Raw genomic sequence first — 16,055 nt, 5'->3', positions numbered from 1 at the left:
GCCAGGGGTTTGGATAAGAGTCCAACCATAAATAACGGAAGAAAGAAAATTCCCGAATCTCTAAACAGAGTTTAATCCATCTAGCAAAAGTAAATTCCCAAGCTTTACAGGCTATAGAGAAAGACCCAGATTCCAGGCAAAGAACAGAATATGTCACACACCTAGGTACTGCAAAGATTGCTCTTAGGAATATAGACTGTACTCTCTCCAATTTAATTGTTACCCCCTGTATCCATAGTGAGGCCTCGGGGTAGCAACGGAGAAGGCCTGTCCCTGAGTGGCCACCAGACAAGCTGGTGGCAAATACAGATGGACCTCTCATGATGATCTCAATGGGCGGTGGGGTTCATAACGAAGAAGACATTCTCTTAAGTACCCAGGGCCCAAGCTGTTTAGGGCTTTATAGGTTATAACCAAAACCTTGTATTTTGCCCGGAAACATATCGGCCCTTCAATACAGGAGTTATATTGTCTCTTCGAGATGACCCAGAGACCAACCTGGCTGCCGCATTATGGACTAACTGTAGTTTCTGGACTACATACAAGGGCAGCCCCACATAGAGCGCATTGCAACAATCCAGTCTGGCGGTTACCAGCAGATGTACCACTGTTTTGAGCATCTCAAGAAACAGATGCAGGGCTCTCCACTCATCTCCAAGAAACGGACACTAGGGCTCTCCAGGTCTGGATTTCTCTTTAAGAGGCTGCACCGGTACAGGGAACAGCACAGCACAGTGCACAGGTGAATTGTGGGAATAGTCACCTCCGCACAGTGCCAGAGAGGCTATGCAGATTATTTAACTTTGGCTATTCATAGCCAAATATTTGCACTGGCCTACCGAATTGCTAATTTTGTTTCAACTCTGTGTTGTAACTACCTGATAGGAAGGAAACATTTAGCATGATCTGCCACCTAATGGCACGGTGGGTAAATGACTTGATTATCAAGCCAGAGGTTGCCAGTTCGAATCCCCGCTGGAAACACCTATATTGGGCAGCAGCAATATAGAGAGATGCTGAAAGGTATCATCTCATACTGCATGGGAGGAGGCAATGGTAAGCCCCTCCTGTATTCTACCAAAGACAACCACCGGGCTGTGTGGTCGCCAGGAACTGTCGAAACTGACTCAATGGCATACTTTACCTTTTACCTTTGCTTCATCCAAATAAACCCCATTCCACTTGCATCACTCAAGTTAGAGTGTGCCCCATACTAGTAGAGTTGCCGTGCCCCCCGAAATTCTGTGTTTCATGTGGATTTTAAGTATCTCACCCAGATTGCTTAGCCGACCCAGATTCACCCGGATTTCAGCTTTCATTTAAAAATAAATAAAAAAGCTAAACTCTAGCCTTGTAGAAGTGGAGTTATAGAGCAAAACGTGCAGTTACTATTCTGCTTAAAAATTATTTTCAAGCCAATTTACATAATATGCAAATTAGGCACCCAGATTTGGAAAGCCAGAATATGGCAACCCTACATACTAGGTTACGTTCTGCAGATCATGATTTATTTGCATCTGCATATAATGGTTCCCCCTTGCCCTGCCGCCTTAGGCCAATTCTGTAGTTATGTACCTAGCTAGAGCCATGTAGGTGAACAACGGTCTCAGATACCTCATTGAGCAGGTCTTGTGGTCAATGACTTTACTCTTAATTGGGTCATGGAAAATGTTTCTTCCTGAGGTGTGGAAAACAGTCTTTCTCACAAGAAGGCCAGCACTAAACCTCCAAATGAAAAATCCTTATAGGAAGTCTTTCACAAGCCTATTGCAGCTTGGGGAGAGCAGAGTTTCTGCAACAACAAAGATTAGAGAGTTTCTTGGTTAAAGATTCAGCCTTGTGAATACAACAGGATTGCTTCTAGGTGCAAACTAATATTTGTCTTCTAACCAGATCTTCTGTACTTACTTTGGCAGGGGGAGAACTCCAACTTGCCACCAGGCAATGGAATTGTCACAAGACACTCTCTGAGGAATAAAAGAAACTCCAATAAAGCCATCTCCTTGGAAATTGGTGAGTGTCTTGATAAACTGGGTCACTCTAAGCAGCAGCAGAAAAACTTCGGTCCTACACCTTCTACTGATAAAGGACTCATCCAGGCATCTTGCTCTTCTGTATTTCTAAACTTTCTTTTTGGTGGTGTGTGTGTTAATTTTGTATCTTGCTTTTCCCCCCTTAAGAAGCTTAGTTTTTTGCTTCACAGCAGTCTAATGAAGTAGATTAGGAGATGACAAATTTCTCCCCCTCACCAATAACTTTTTATTCGATTTTTCCACAACACACACACACACACAATACACGGCGGGGGGGGGGGGGGAGAAAAAGAGAAAGAGAAAAAAAGGACTTCCATCTCATCATTAGAACAAGTATCAATTACAATACCAAAGTCTTGCCTGATACCTGTTACAGGAGATGACAAATCTTGATTGGTCCTAATAATCACATTGCTTTACTATCTCAACTTGCCCAGAACCACCTAGTGGACATAGCTAAGCAGGGATTTAAACCTCAGTTTCCCACATCCAAACCCAACCTTTTAGCCACTGCACCATCTCGGTTGGGCTTGCATTCTCTGCTCCTTCTATGAGTTGTTTTCTGAGGCTGTTTCCTACTCTGAATTTTCTTTCAGTCCACCCTGCTTGTTCGCTCCCTGCCCCAGGTTTGTCAGCGTTGGTTTCCCTAGACTAGATCCTACACAAATTTGCTGCTTCTGGACCCTGATTCAGACATAATACTGGAAAGAGAGTGTTTTGTCTGAATCAGGGTCCAGAAGAAGCAAATCCTGATTTTGAAGCAAAGCCCCTGACTTTGATTTAAAGATAAGAACATAAGAAGAGCCCTGCTGGATCAGGCCCAAAGCCCATCTAGTTCAGCATCCTGTTTCACACAGTGGCCCACCAGATGCCGCTGGAAGCCTACAGGCAGGAGTTGAGGGCATACCCAGCCACAAAAAATTGTGTCTCGGGATGCTGGGAGTTGTAGTTCAGCAACATCTGGAAGGCCGCAGTTTGGGGATGCCTGCCTTATCCCATGACTGCTAAGTTTTCTCAGGAGTCTTTGATGAGGAACTTTGTCAAAAGCTTTTTGGAAGTCCAGATATACTATGTCAACTGAATCACCATTATCCACACACTTGTTTACACTCTCAAAGAACTCCAAGAGGTTTGTGAGGCAAGATTTACCTTTGTGGAAGCCATGCTGGTTCTCTCCCAGCAGGGCCTGTTCTTCTATGTGCTTTACAATTTTATCTTTGAGGATGCTTTCCATCAATTTGCCTGGAACGGACGTTAAGCTAACTGACCTGTAATTTCCCAAATTGCCCATGGCTCCCTTTTTGAAAATCGGTGTTACATTTGTTATTTTCCAGTCCTCCGGTACAGAGCCCGATTGCAGGGATAAGTTATATATTTTAGCAAGGAGGTCGGCAATTTCACATTAGAGTTCTTTGAGGACTCTTGGATGGATGCCATCCAGTCCTGGTGATTTGCTAGTTTTTAGTTTTTCCAGACAGTTTATAACATCATCTTGTCTCTTCTATCTGACTCAGTTCATTAGCTTCCATCCCTGAAAAGCTTGGTTCAAGAACAGGTATATGCTCAGTATCCTCTGCTGTGAAGATGGATGCAAAGAACTCATTTAGCTTCTCTGCAACCTCTGCAAGCTTCTCTGAACCAACTTTTTGTTGGTTACCTGCAACCAACAAAATAGCCTCCTTAATAATCCCTTTCACTCCCTCATTGTCTAATGGTCCAAACGCCTACCTGGCAGATTTCCTGCTTCTGATGTATTAAAAGAAGTTTTTGTTACTCCGCTTGATGCTTTTAGCTAAATGTTCCTCAAACGCTCTTTTTGCCTCCATTACTGTCACCTTGCATTTCTTTTGCCAGAGTTTGTGTTCCTTTCTGTTCTCTTCATTTGGACAGGCCTTCCAATTTCAAAAGAAAGACTTCTTCCCTTTTATGGCTTCCTTGACATTACATGTTACCCGTGCTGGCATCCTCCTGGACTTAGTGGTACCTTTCCTCCTTTTGAGTAAATGTCCTTAAAAAGGACATTGTTGAACTGGAGAAGGTACAGAAGAGGGCAACCAAGATGATCAGGGGCCTAGAGCACCTTTCTTACGAGGCAAGACTACAACACCTGGGGCTTTTTAGTTTAGAAAAAAGACGACTGCGGGGAGACATGATAGAGGTCTATAAAATCACGCACGGCGTGGAGAAAGTGGAGAGAGAGAGATTATTTTCCCTCTCACACAACACTAGAACCAGGGGTCACTCCATGAAATTGATTGCCAGGAGGTCTAGGACCAACAAACGGAAGTACTTTTTCACACAACACGTGATCCACTTGTGGAACTCTCTGCCACAGGATGTGGTGACGGCCAACAACCTGGATGGCTTTAAGAGGGGTTTGGATTACTTCATGGAGGAGAGGTCTATCAATGGCTACTAGTCAGAGGGCTGTGGGCCACCTCCAGCCTCAAGGGTGTGCCTCTGAGTACCAGTTGCAGGGGAGTAATGGCAGGAGAGAGGGCACGCCCCCAACTCCTGCCTGTGGCTTCCAGCGGCATCTGGTGGGCCACTGTGCGAAACAGGATGCTGGACTAGATGGGCCTTGAGCCTGATCCAGCAGGGCTGTTCTTATGTTCTTATGAGTATACAGTCTAACTGGACTTCTAGTATTATGGTTTTGAGTAAACTCCATGCATTCTGGAGCAAAGTGACTCTCCTGATTTCCCCTTTCAGCTTTCTTTTCGCCATACTCCTCATTTTGGAGAAGTTTCCTCTTCTGAAATTCAAAGTGTCTGTGTTAGACTTCCTTGGTGATTCTCTCCCCACATGTATGCTGAATTTGATCACACATGGTAACTGTTCCCTAAAGGGTTGATGACACTGACATCACGCACCAGGTCCTAGGTGCCACTCAGGATTAAGTCCAAGGTTGCCTTCTCTCTGGTTGGTTCCAAGACCAACTGTTCTAGTGCATAGTCATTCAGCGTATCTAGAAATTTGACCTTTGTCATTACCTGACTGTGAATTTACCCAGTCTTTGTGTGGGTAATTGAAGTCACCCATTATTACAGCCCTGCCTCTCCTTGATGCCTCCCTGATTTCCTCCTGCAACTCCCAGTCACTGTCAGTGTTAGATTCTATCCCTTCTTTAACATACAGTGCTACTCCACCTCCAAACACCCCTCCCTGGCCTTCCTATAGAGTTTATATCCAGGGATAACAGTGTCCCACTGGTTCTCACTGTTCCACCATGTTTCTGTTATGCCCACTATATCTATTTATGCATTAGCAACCAAGCACTCCAGCTCACCCATCTTGGCTCAGAGGTTTCTGGCATTGGCATATAAGCACCTATACGTTGAATCTCTCACCTGGTATATGCTATCTTTCTTTTGAGTCTTTGACCAGCTGGCACAGCCTTCTGTCTGCTCTTTATGTAGTTCTGCCCTGTCCCCTTCTGTTTTATCTGAATCCTTTGCATCCTTGCACTTGAAAAGATGGCATTTGCCGAACCGGATGCTGTCCAGCTCCTGTCAGTTATTCCCCAGGCGTCATTTTAAAAGCTGCTCTGCAACTTTTTTGATTTTAAGAGCCAGCAGTCTGGTTCCATCTTGGTTCAAGTGCAGCCTGTCCCTTTTGTATAGGCCTTGCTTGCCCCAAAATGTATCCCACTGCCTAACAAATCTTAAACTCCTCATCCATTCATTGAAACCCCTCTGCTCTGCTCTCACTGTACCTGCACGTGGAACTGGTAGCATTTCTGAGAATACTACCTTGGGCATCCTGGACTTCAATATGCTACCTATCAGCCTAACTTGGGCTTCCAGGACTTCCCGACTACATTTCCCCACATCATTGGTGCTGGTGTGCACCACGACAGCTGTCTCATCCCCAGCACTGCCTAATAGCCTATCTAGACGCTGTGTGATGTCCGCAGCTTTCGCACCAGGCAGGCAAGTCACCGTGTGGTCAACACGTGGGTCACAACCCAATCTCTCTATGCCTCTGATTGAATCACCCACTACAAGGAGACCCACACCCCCCAGAGGAGTATGCCCTGTGTGAGAGGATATAGGCTCATCTTCCATGGAAGGGGTCCCTTTTAAAGGATCATTTCCCTCTTCCTCAGACAGATGTCCTCCTTCCCCGAGATCTTCATTCTCCCTGACAGTAGAGGAGCTATCAGTCCTGGAGTGGGATGCCTCTACTGCGTCCCTGAAGGTCTCGTCTGCATGCTTCTCTGTCTCTCTGAGCTTCTCCAGATCCGCCACCTTGGTCTCAAGCGAACAAATTTGTTCCCTGAGAGCCAGGAGCTCCTTGCACCGAGCACACACCTATTACTTCTGCCCATGGAGCAAATAGTCATACATGTGGCACTCTGTGCAATACACTGGGAAGTGCCCCCTCCCCTGCTGACTTTGTATCTTTATACTGTTTTTATTGGCTGTTCACAGTATTTAGAGATAGTTTATTAGAAGGATAGGTCTCAGCTGTAATGGTCAGCTATTTAACTGTCCAAACAGACTTTCTCAAGAATATGAGGGAGAAATCAGTAATTATATGAGGAAGGGATTTGTACTTACCTTCTCTTCTTCACCAGGCTCCTTGTGATCACAGGGGCTTGTTCCAGGCTCCTCCGCACACGTCCCGCTAAACTCCCTCAAAACTTTGTCTTGTTTGTTATCCCTGTTAGCTATTCTCTTGGGCCTTCACCTCTTATGTAGAGAGTAGGTTTCAAACTGAGACACAGAACGTGGGGCCTCCCACAGCCCTAGCTGACTCCACCCCCTCCAGGCAGGGACAAACAAAAACACTGGAGTTTGCTAGCCCTGGCAAATGCCATACATACATACACAGACTAGGACCTATCCCTTAAAGAGAAACCAGCCCCTCAAAATCTCCCTTACTCCTGTTAGTTAGTTTGAAGGGGGGAAAGGCTAGATGTTCTGTTTAGAAAAGCGTGCTCACCTCCTGAAGCTGCTTCTGCTCTTACCAGAGGAGGCTTCAGACAGACACAGGATGTTAATGTTGTTTCTAAGTACAGTTGTTGGCATGGTCAACCAGGATTTTATGGGATCTTGAGAATCACTAGGCCCTAAAAACAAGGCTGGTTTGACCCTGCTGGTCCTCTCACTAGCAGTACTGGTTGTGATTTTTGAATCCCTTTTCTGTTGAGCCTTCTGATTGCAAGCATTGTTGTTTCAGGATCTGACTCATCTGAAGATCTCTTTAAGAAGGCACATACGGTCAGATGGTGAGTAGAGCCATCATTCTGTGATGTCAGCATCTTCTTGCTTTGCAACATTTATCATTTTTCTTGCTGAGTCTCCTCTGGGGAGATCAGACTGTCATGCTCTGAAGATGGTATTGTCAAACTTAGCATTGCTAGTGGCCCTCTGGATCAATGAACTGCAGCTCTGCGATACTGGCAAGAAAAGAAAAATCTCATGCTTACTAAGAAATCTCGTTTTTCCCTTAACATCGCACAAAGAGAAATGCCTTGAAGAATAAGCAGTGGCTGCTCCTTGATGAATGTGAAATGTTCAGTGCTCCTCCACTTCCCCTCCCTTGAGGTGTTTATGAAAATGCAGAAGGCAGGGAAAGGGGTTGTGGCGGGGTGGGTGGCATCCCTCGGGAAGCTTGTTTCAGCCCAGGGATCACTAGCCGCTGACCCCTACTTTACTTTGAGCTGGAGCACAGCCTCGGAAGCTGTGAAGTAGACTATGAATGAATTTGCTGGTTTTAATCTGAGTTCATATCTGAGGTTTAGAGCAGATAACAATGAGTTAATTAACACAAGCAAAAAATAAGATGGCATTCATCTCTCCTTCTTGTTCAGTGAGGGATTTTAAGGTGCCTCTGAAATATGCTCAGGATAGGCCTCATAGGGTGGGTCTTGATGATGTGGGCTTTGTGTTTAAATCATTGTTTTGTGCCAAGCAAAGCAGATTTCTGTGACCCATATGAATTGTGGAGATCAGACGAGTGAGTATGCATATGCTTGTTTAGAGTTTTCTGTTTCAGTTTAGAGACCTTTAAGCAAAAGCCTCCTTTTGATCATGAAACTATGCTGTCCATCCACTTAGTGAGGTGTTCTTGCTTACAAAAGTTCATGCCATCATAACTCAACCAGTTTTTCTTGGTATTACTCTGTTGACTTGCTGCATCAATACCAGAATAATCTGGACTAAGGTTTCTAGGACATATTCTTTCTTTGACCATATTATGCTGAGTGCTGTACAGAAGTGGTGCAAAAAAAAAAAATCGTAATTGGATATTGTGCTGCTAACACAGTGAGGATGAAGTGAGCAGAGAAGCTTTGCTGTCCATCAGCTGATTGTCCCCAGCAGAGCTCTTGCAGATGTTGCAGGAAGGAAGATTCTGAGGACAAAATCCGAATGGAATAGCGAAGTCACTTCACAGATACATGATACTTCAAACTAACTCCTTCAGGATGCATATTCTAGCCAACAGCTGTGTGTTCAATGACCACACAAGCCCCTCTTAAAACTGCTTCACACATTTGACTGTTCTCATAATCTAAAAATCTTTGCTTGCTGAGTCTGCCATTTTGTGTAGCTTCATATATCTGCCTGCCTGTCTTCATATAATTGGATCTGGAAGGGACCAACAGACCATTTCTTGAGCCATCCATTCACCTAAAGCCAGAATCATCTTCAGAAATGCACAGGGAAAAGACCCTTGCAATGCAAACGGTACCACCAAGGCATCCAAGTCACTGGTCTCGGGGATGTGCAAAAACAAAATATATAAACCCCAACAGAATCTTTAGCCATTTTGACCAAACAAAACTCATCCACTTTATCTCAAGAACACACCATCCCAGCTGCCTGATTCAGTGATTATGACACTGCAGCCTCAAAGGCTGTGTATATTTAGGAATTGGTGTAGGTTCAGGATCCAAATCGCATGTAGGGACTAAAGAAATAATCTTGCTAACCCTAACATGTAGTTTCATAAAACGAGAGAAAAAAGATTTGTCTTAGGGCTCAGGATGGCCATCAGTATTGAATTGTATGGCTAAATTCATGCCCCTTAATTAAAGATCACACAGTAGAAATACATAATATAAAATGGGCCCAGGCCCTGCAAAAAGGGTAATTATCGGGGGAGAGGGGGATGAATCCCATTTAGAAGGCAATTCCCAACATTCTGTTGCTATCTGGAATGGCCAAAAAATGGAATTCATTAAGGTACAGCATAGTATAGACAAATATACTCCCTCAGTGACCTACTTTTATTTCCCACCCCAGTCAGTGCCGGTTAGAATTGCCACATGTCCAAGATTGGCCTGCACAATTTGGGAATCGGATGTCCTCTCCAGGATGTAGGAGAAGTGTCCTGGATACAAAATGTCCAGGAATTTGAGTGGGAAGATTGCTTTAACGAATTTTACCCATTTTTCTGGTGCTTTTCTGCAGGCATTTTAGCTACATGTTGTCAATATTTAAAAGTATAGATGAAAAAAATGTTCCAAGTCCTATTGTATTAAAACAATGATCATTTTATAAACTGTTGTTAAAGTAAAAAACATACATGTATTTATTTATTTATCAAATTTATACCCCGCCCAAACTTACATCTCTGGGTGGCTAACAACAATTAAAACACACATAAAAGTTAAAACAGTTCAACATATAACACCACATATAAAAGTTAACAATACAATAATTTAAAAACCATAAAATTAAACAGCATTTTTTTAAAAACCTGAGAAAGCTTGGGTTAAAAAATGGGTTTTCAAATTCTGGTTTTTAAAAAAATTGCTAGAGATGGGGAGGATCGTAACTCAACAGGGAGCGCATTCCACAATCTCGAAGCAGCAACTGAGAAGGCCTGTCTCTGTGTGACCACCAAACGAGTTGTTGGTAACTGGAGACGGACCTCCTCAGATGACCTCAATGGGTAGTGGGCTTCATAGCGAAGAAAACGCTCTCTTAAATACCCAGGACCTAAGCAGTTTAGGGCTTTATATAACTAGCACTTTGTATTTTGCCCGGAAACCTATCGGCAGCCAGTGCAACTCCATCAGCAAAGGAGTAATGTGGTCTCTTTGAGGTGACCCAGAGACCAACCTGGCTGCCGCATTCTGAACCAACTGAAGTTTCCGGACTACATACAAAGGCAGCCCCACGTAGAGCGCATTACAAAAGTCAAGTCTGGAAGTTACCAACAAATGTACCACTGTTCTGATGTCACTGATCTCGAGAAATGGGTGCAGCTGGTGTATCAGCCGAAGCTGATAGAAAGCACCCCTGGCCACCGCCTCAGCCTGAGAAACCAAGGAGAGGTGTGGATCCAGAAGGACTCCCAGACTGCAGACCTGTTCCTTTTGGGGAAGTGTGACCCCATCCAGATCAGGTAGATCAAAATCGGCTCTGGAGTTCTGACCCCGCACAATAAGTACCTCCATCTTATCTGGATTCAGCTTCAGTTTATTCTCCCTCATCCAGCCCATTACTGCTTCCAGGCAGGCATTTAGAGAGGATATGCCATCTCCTGAAGAAGTTGACATAGAGAAGTAGATCTGGGTATCATCAGCGTACTGATAACACCCAGCTCCAAATCCCCTGATGATCTCTCCCAGCGGTTTCATGTAGATGTTAAAAAGCATTGGAGAAAGTATGGAGCCTTGATGGACACCATACTTAAGCTCAGATTTTGAAGAGCAACAATCTCCAATCAACACCATCTGGGACCTGTCCGAGAGGTAAGAGTGGAACCACTGTAAAACAGTGCCTCCCATCCCCCAATCCCCTCAGACGTGCTAGAAAGATACTATGGTTGATTTTTAACTATGCATTGGTCTATGACCGCAATAAAGGACTGACTGACTGGTTGATAGTATTGAAAGCCGTCGAGAGATCCAAGAGGACCAACAGAGTCGCACTTCCTCTGTCAATTCCCAATTGGAGATCATCCATCAGGCCGACCAAGGCAGTCTCCACCCCATAGCCTGCCCGAAAACCAGTTTGAAATGGGTCTAGATAATCGGTTTCCTCAAAGACTGTCTGGAGCTGAGAGGCCACCACCCTCTCAATTACTTTGCCCAGCCACAGGAGGTTGGAGACAGACCTATAATTGCTCAACTCTGAGGGATCGAATGCAGGCTTCTTTAGAAGAAGTCTAATAATTGCCTCTTTAAGACAAGGAGGCATCCTGTCCTCCCTCAGAGAAGCGTTTATGATTTCTACCAGGCCGCCTAGAACAGCCTCCCTGCTAGATAGAACAAGCCATGTTGGACAATGGTCAAGAGAACACGTGGTGGGCCTCACCGCTCCAAGAAGCTTGTCCACATCCTCAGGAGTCATAAACTGAAATTGATCCAGTTGAATCACATAAGAGGAGTTGTTGGACACCTCCAGTTCAGACATCAAATTAATTGTGGAGCTTCATCTAGGTCGGCCCGAATCAGAGAGATTTTGTCTGCGAAAAATTCATTAAACACTTCACAGCAGGTGACTGATGCTTCCAAATTCTGGTACAGGGGAGTGGTGGCAAGTACTAGCTCCCTCACAACCCTAGACAACTCCGCCGGACATGAACTCGCAGAAGCAATATGGGCAGAAAAGAATTGCTTCTTTGCCGCACGTATCTCCTGAGCATAGAACTTTAAATGTGCTCTATGTCGTAATCTGTCGGATTAGATTTGAGTCTTTCTCCACTTGTGCTCCAGTCACCTACCTTGCCGCTTCATCCTCTGTAGCTCTTCTGTATACCAAGGGGCCAATTTTGAAGCAGGTCGGAGGGGACGCTTAGGAGCAATCGTGTCTACTGCCCTGGTGAGCAAGTTGTTCCAATTCTCAACCAGGGCATCAACAGGATCACCAGCAAACCCAACATTAAATCCTTCCAAAGCTTCTTGGAATCCTACTGGATCCAATAACGTCTTCAGGTGGACCATTCCAATAGGCCCCTCACCCCTGCGGAGGTGGGAAGTGGTTGTAATCCCAACCTTAACCAGATGGTGGTCTGTCCATGACAATGGGTAAATCACAGGAGTCCCCACCCACAGAACACCACCCTGATCAGAGTAAAAGACCAAATCAAGCATGTGATCTGTAATGTGTGTCGGTCCAGAGACCACTTAAGATGGGCCCATAGTTGTCATGGCCGCTATGAACTCCTGAGCTGCCCCAGACAAATTGGTCCCAAAACGAACATTGAAGTCCCTCAGCACCAAAAGTCTGTGATACTCCAACGCAAGTCCCACAACCAGGTCCGTGAGCTCAGTAAGGGACTCAGTTGGGCAGCGGGGTGATCAGTACACCAACAGAAGTCCAAATCTATCCCTGGTCTCCAAACTTAAGTACACACATTCAATATGGTCTGATAGCCTAACAGGGACCCTGGTAAGGGAGATGTCATCCTTATAGACCACAGCCACTGCACCTCCCCGCCCATGTCCCGTCACCTGCTCCTCTACAGAATATCCTGGAGGGAGAAGCTGGGACCGAACTGGACCACTAGCTTCCCCCAACCAAGTCTCAGTAATACATATCAGGTCGGCCTCTTCATCTGTAATCAAATCTTGGATGAGCTCTGGCTTATTTTGGACCGACCTGGCATTGCAGAGGAGCAAAGTAAGGCTATGTGGGTTGTTGGCAGTGCTCCCCGGGGTCAAAGAGCTGGCAGGGCAGCCGGAAGGGGAGACAGCTATTAAATTTCTGACTACCCTTCCCCTGGAATGGCCTGCTGACCTGCCAACGTTCCTTCTTCTATTCCCCACCACCAATGGAATAGCTGCCCCACATTCAGTGAAGGTGCCCCCTGTCTCCCCATCTCCAAGCAGACCCAAACACATTACCCAATCTCAGTTACAAAGCTGACACATTTACTGCTGCAACTCCTCAAACAGTAGAGTGCAGCCCAACCCTACGCCCAAGGCCGGCACCAAAGAGGCCGGCCCCCTTTGGCGGCTGCCTACAGGCTGGCCGCTCCGCCAGCTGTGCCGCCTGCCACAGGCCTTCCCTTAAATAGCCTCCAGAGCCCTTCCTCTCACAAAGGACCCTGCGTAGGGCTGATGTGATCAGTCAGTGCCTGTAGGTGGTAAACGTCGGCACTTGAGGGAAGGGAGGATCTCAATTAGACAGCAGGACTGTGCTGGGCTAAGTTGGTCTGTCCAGCAAACAAACCTATTTAATACAGGTTTCGTTCACTTCTCACCTGCATTTGTTTTACTGTCATTATACTTATTTCACATATTCATGTTTACAGAGGTGAAACGCTCCTACTCCTCTCCTGTGCAAAGAATGCTATGGGGGAAATGGGCAAAACAGCCAAGTTCTACTGATGAGCACTCTTGCCAATCCTGGTCAAAAAAGTAGGATTTTTAAATTGCCCACCCCTCCTTTTGGTGGTTGTGCCCAGGGAGTCTCTCTGACAAATGTGGCAACCTTACCGGTGGCTCAAGACTTCTATGTGCCTGAGGCAGGATGCCAAATGCCACCTTCTTTCCCTCCCTCCCTCTTTTTAAAAGCAGGGGACAGGAAAGCATCTTCTTGCCTTGCTGGTGCCGCAGCAATCTGCTGCCTAAGGCAATAACCTCACCTCATAGAAGGGCTGCCTTGACCCCCACTGGGATTTCCTGGTGTCTCATAGTGACCACGGGGGGTGGGTGGGTTTAGGGTCATGGATACAAGTGCTGGACTCCTCCCCTCTTGGTTGCTCCAGTATTGGTCTCTATTTTGTGTCTACAGAGATGGCTGTTTGTTTAGTCTTTCTCCCCTTTCAGCATTAAGATTAGCTTTCCTATCCTTTTGTAACATCTAAATAAATCCTTGTAGTTATTCAGCCTTAAAGAACTGTCTCTGGACCTCTTGCTTGGCTGAATTCTCACCAAATTGGTTTTGTTCTGCTATTTGGGGCCTGAACTGCCATTCTTCCCCTACCGTGGCGAGGGCAAAAACCTCCCATCTACTCTTCACACTGGATGGCCTGTCCCTTACTGTCATGGGTCCTGTCAGGGGTTCAGCTTGTGTGTATGCACAGAGCATTGGGAGAGGCACCTCCTTTCTCCTCATTCCTTGTCTTCCTTCCACATACACTGTGGAAGTCTTCCTTCTGAAAACAGACACGCACACCCCAACCATGTATGCAGAAATGTTCTTTTGAATATGAAGGGGGAAGAAGCAGAAGGAATAACTTTTAGCTAAACTTTCAGCAGGCATAAAAACAAGAGAGTCTGCCTTACTCTCTTGTGCTTTCTGTTAGCTGTAGCTCCAGTAGAACTGCCCTTCCCCCCCCCCACGCTAAAACAGCAAATGGAAGTATGAGCAGCGTTAGGGGAATGAAGCAGGATGTTGCTGGGCTGAACCAGATATAGGACTATTTTCTCCTTTGCAGTATTTTCTCCAAGTGCTGTTTTTGATCTGCTTAGCACTCTCCTTTGGTGATGGGCCGTGCTAGCAGTCTTTACTAATTGAACCAAGGGACCCTGAACACAGGAGAATGGGAACAGATTCATTTGGGTGTCCATTTTATTTTCTTAGTATATGAGGCTTATTTGAATATGCCAGGGTGGAACATTTAAAATGTACTTTTAATCCCACCCCCAGCCCCACTCGCAATGTAACAGCAGTTTGCTCCCAGTGGCATCAGTAATGTTTAGGTTTTGTTTGTTATGTTCTGTGTTTTTCTGCCATACAAAGCAGTAATGTTGCATAGTGTGTGTTGCAAAATGTACTGCACAAACAAGTGGGGGAATGATTTTAGCCAGTCTCTCCTTTTTTCTGCAGCCTACTGTGCCACTTGAAAATATGGCCCTGAGGGTTGTGGGACCCTCGGTGAGATATATATACGTGCATGCGCACACACACACAGATGTAGATATAGATATAGGTGGCTTCAGAAGGAAGGGGAGATTGTCCAAAATTGTGCCTCCCTGCTTGTACATAAGGTACATTGGTCTGGATGTCAGCCACTGAAATCCAGTAATATAAAGTTGTTAAAATATGAAACTCAAAAAGCTCTCTGTATCAAGGCACAACTATTAGTTCATCTAGCTCATTGTTGCCTGTACTGGGCTAGCAGCAGCTGTCCTTCAAGGTTTCAGAAAGGGTTTCCCATCTTACCTGGAGAGATGCCAAGGATTGTCTAACAAAAATAATTTCACAGAGGGTGTCTGTTTGGTGCTGCTCACAGCACTATTTCAGGTGGGGAGCTGATACCCTTTTGGTTTGTCCCCACACCCTGAGAACAAATGTAGTACTTACTCCATAGCCTCTTAACTGAGCAAGGGACTATAGAGATGTTTGTCTTTCCAAAGGGATTGTATTTCCCCATTTGTGCTTCTTCATCACATTGAAATAGTTGAACTTATTCAGTGGCCCTAGGTTATGTTGCAAAGAGAGCTATTTATTTATTATATTTATATACTGCCCCTCCCTGACAACAACAAAAAACATTTACTTGTCATAGAGATGATGTTGGGATTTAATGTATAGCTTCATCTGTAAAGGACACTTGTACAGATGCGCTCAGCTACTGTGAAACACTTGTCTGTACTGTGATGGCTTAGCTTGCTTGTTTGCCTACTGTCGGGATGTCATGTTACCTGGTCGCTTGGGTGGCCCTTTGGAGAAGGGCATGGCATCCCTCTTCTGAGGCTTTCGTTCCCTTTAGGGGGCAGTGGGTATGAGAAGGGCCCAGGCTGGTTGGATCCCAGTAGGGTTGAGAGGGCAAGGCAGGGAGAGCTGCAGGAGACAGCTAGGTTGGGTGTAGCAGGAAACAGGAAGCGTGGTCAGGAAGGGGGCGGTCCTTGAAGTAGGCTTTAAGCCCTGTCGGCTCTGCACTGGGGTATTGAAAGACAAGGCAGCTGATGATGAGGGGCTGCTTCTGAGTATGGGAGCCAGGCGTTCTCCAGGAGAGGGAACTGGCAGAATGTAGCAAGCCAGGAGGAGGGCTTGGGTGACAAGCTAACCTCCTCCACTGGCTGTTCCCGAGGCTGACCCTTTTGGGGGTGCTGCAGTTAGGGGTGTGCATGGTCCGGATACCCTGCGGTTCGGTACGGGGGGGAGTTTC

At 45.7% G+C, this 16,055-nt stretch overlaps 1 protein-coding gene across 4 annotated transcripts in view; it reads left to right on the top strand.

Moving 5' to 3' along the window:
- Positions 1-16,055, top strand: part of BRCA1 (BRCA1 DNA repair associated) — an 80,250-nt gene that overhangs the window by 19,107 nt on the left and 45,088 nt on the right. For all 4 annotated transcript variants that reach the window (XM_053260100.1, XM_053260102.1, XM_053260101.1 and 1 more), the window contains 2 exons: positions 1,917-2,013; positions 7,218-7,266. In XM_053260100.1, the coding sequence (XP_053116075.1) occupies positions 1,917-2,013; positions 7,218-7,266 (146 nt within the window). The remainder of the gene's footprint in view (positions 1-1,916; positions 2,014-7,217; positions 7,267-16,055) is intronic.

This window comes from Hemicordylus capensis, chromosome 6, assembly GCF_027244095.1.
Source record: "Hemicordylus capensis ecotype Gifberg chromosome 6, rHemCap1.1.pri, whole genome shotgun sequence".
NCBI lineage: Eukaryota > Metazoa > Chordata > Lepidosauria > Squamata > Cordylidae > Hemicordylus > Hemicordylus capensis.
This window is presented reverse-complemented; position numbering and strand designations above follow the sequence as displayed.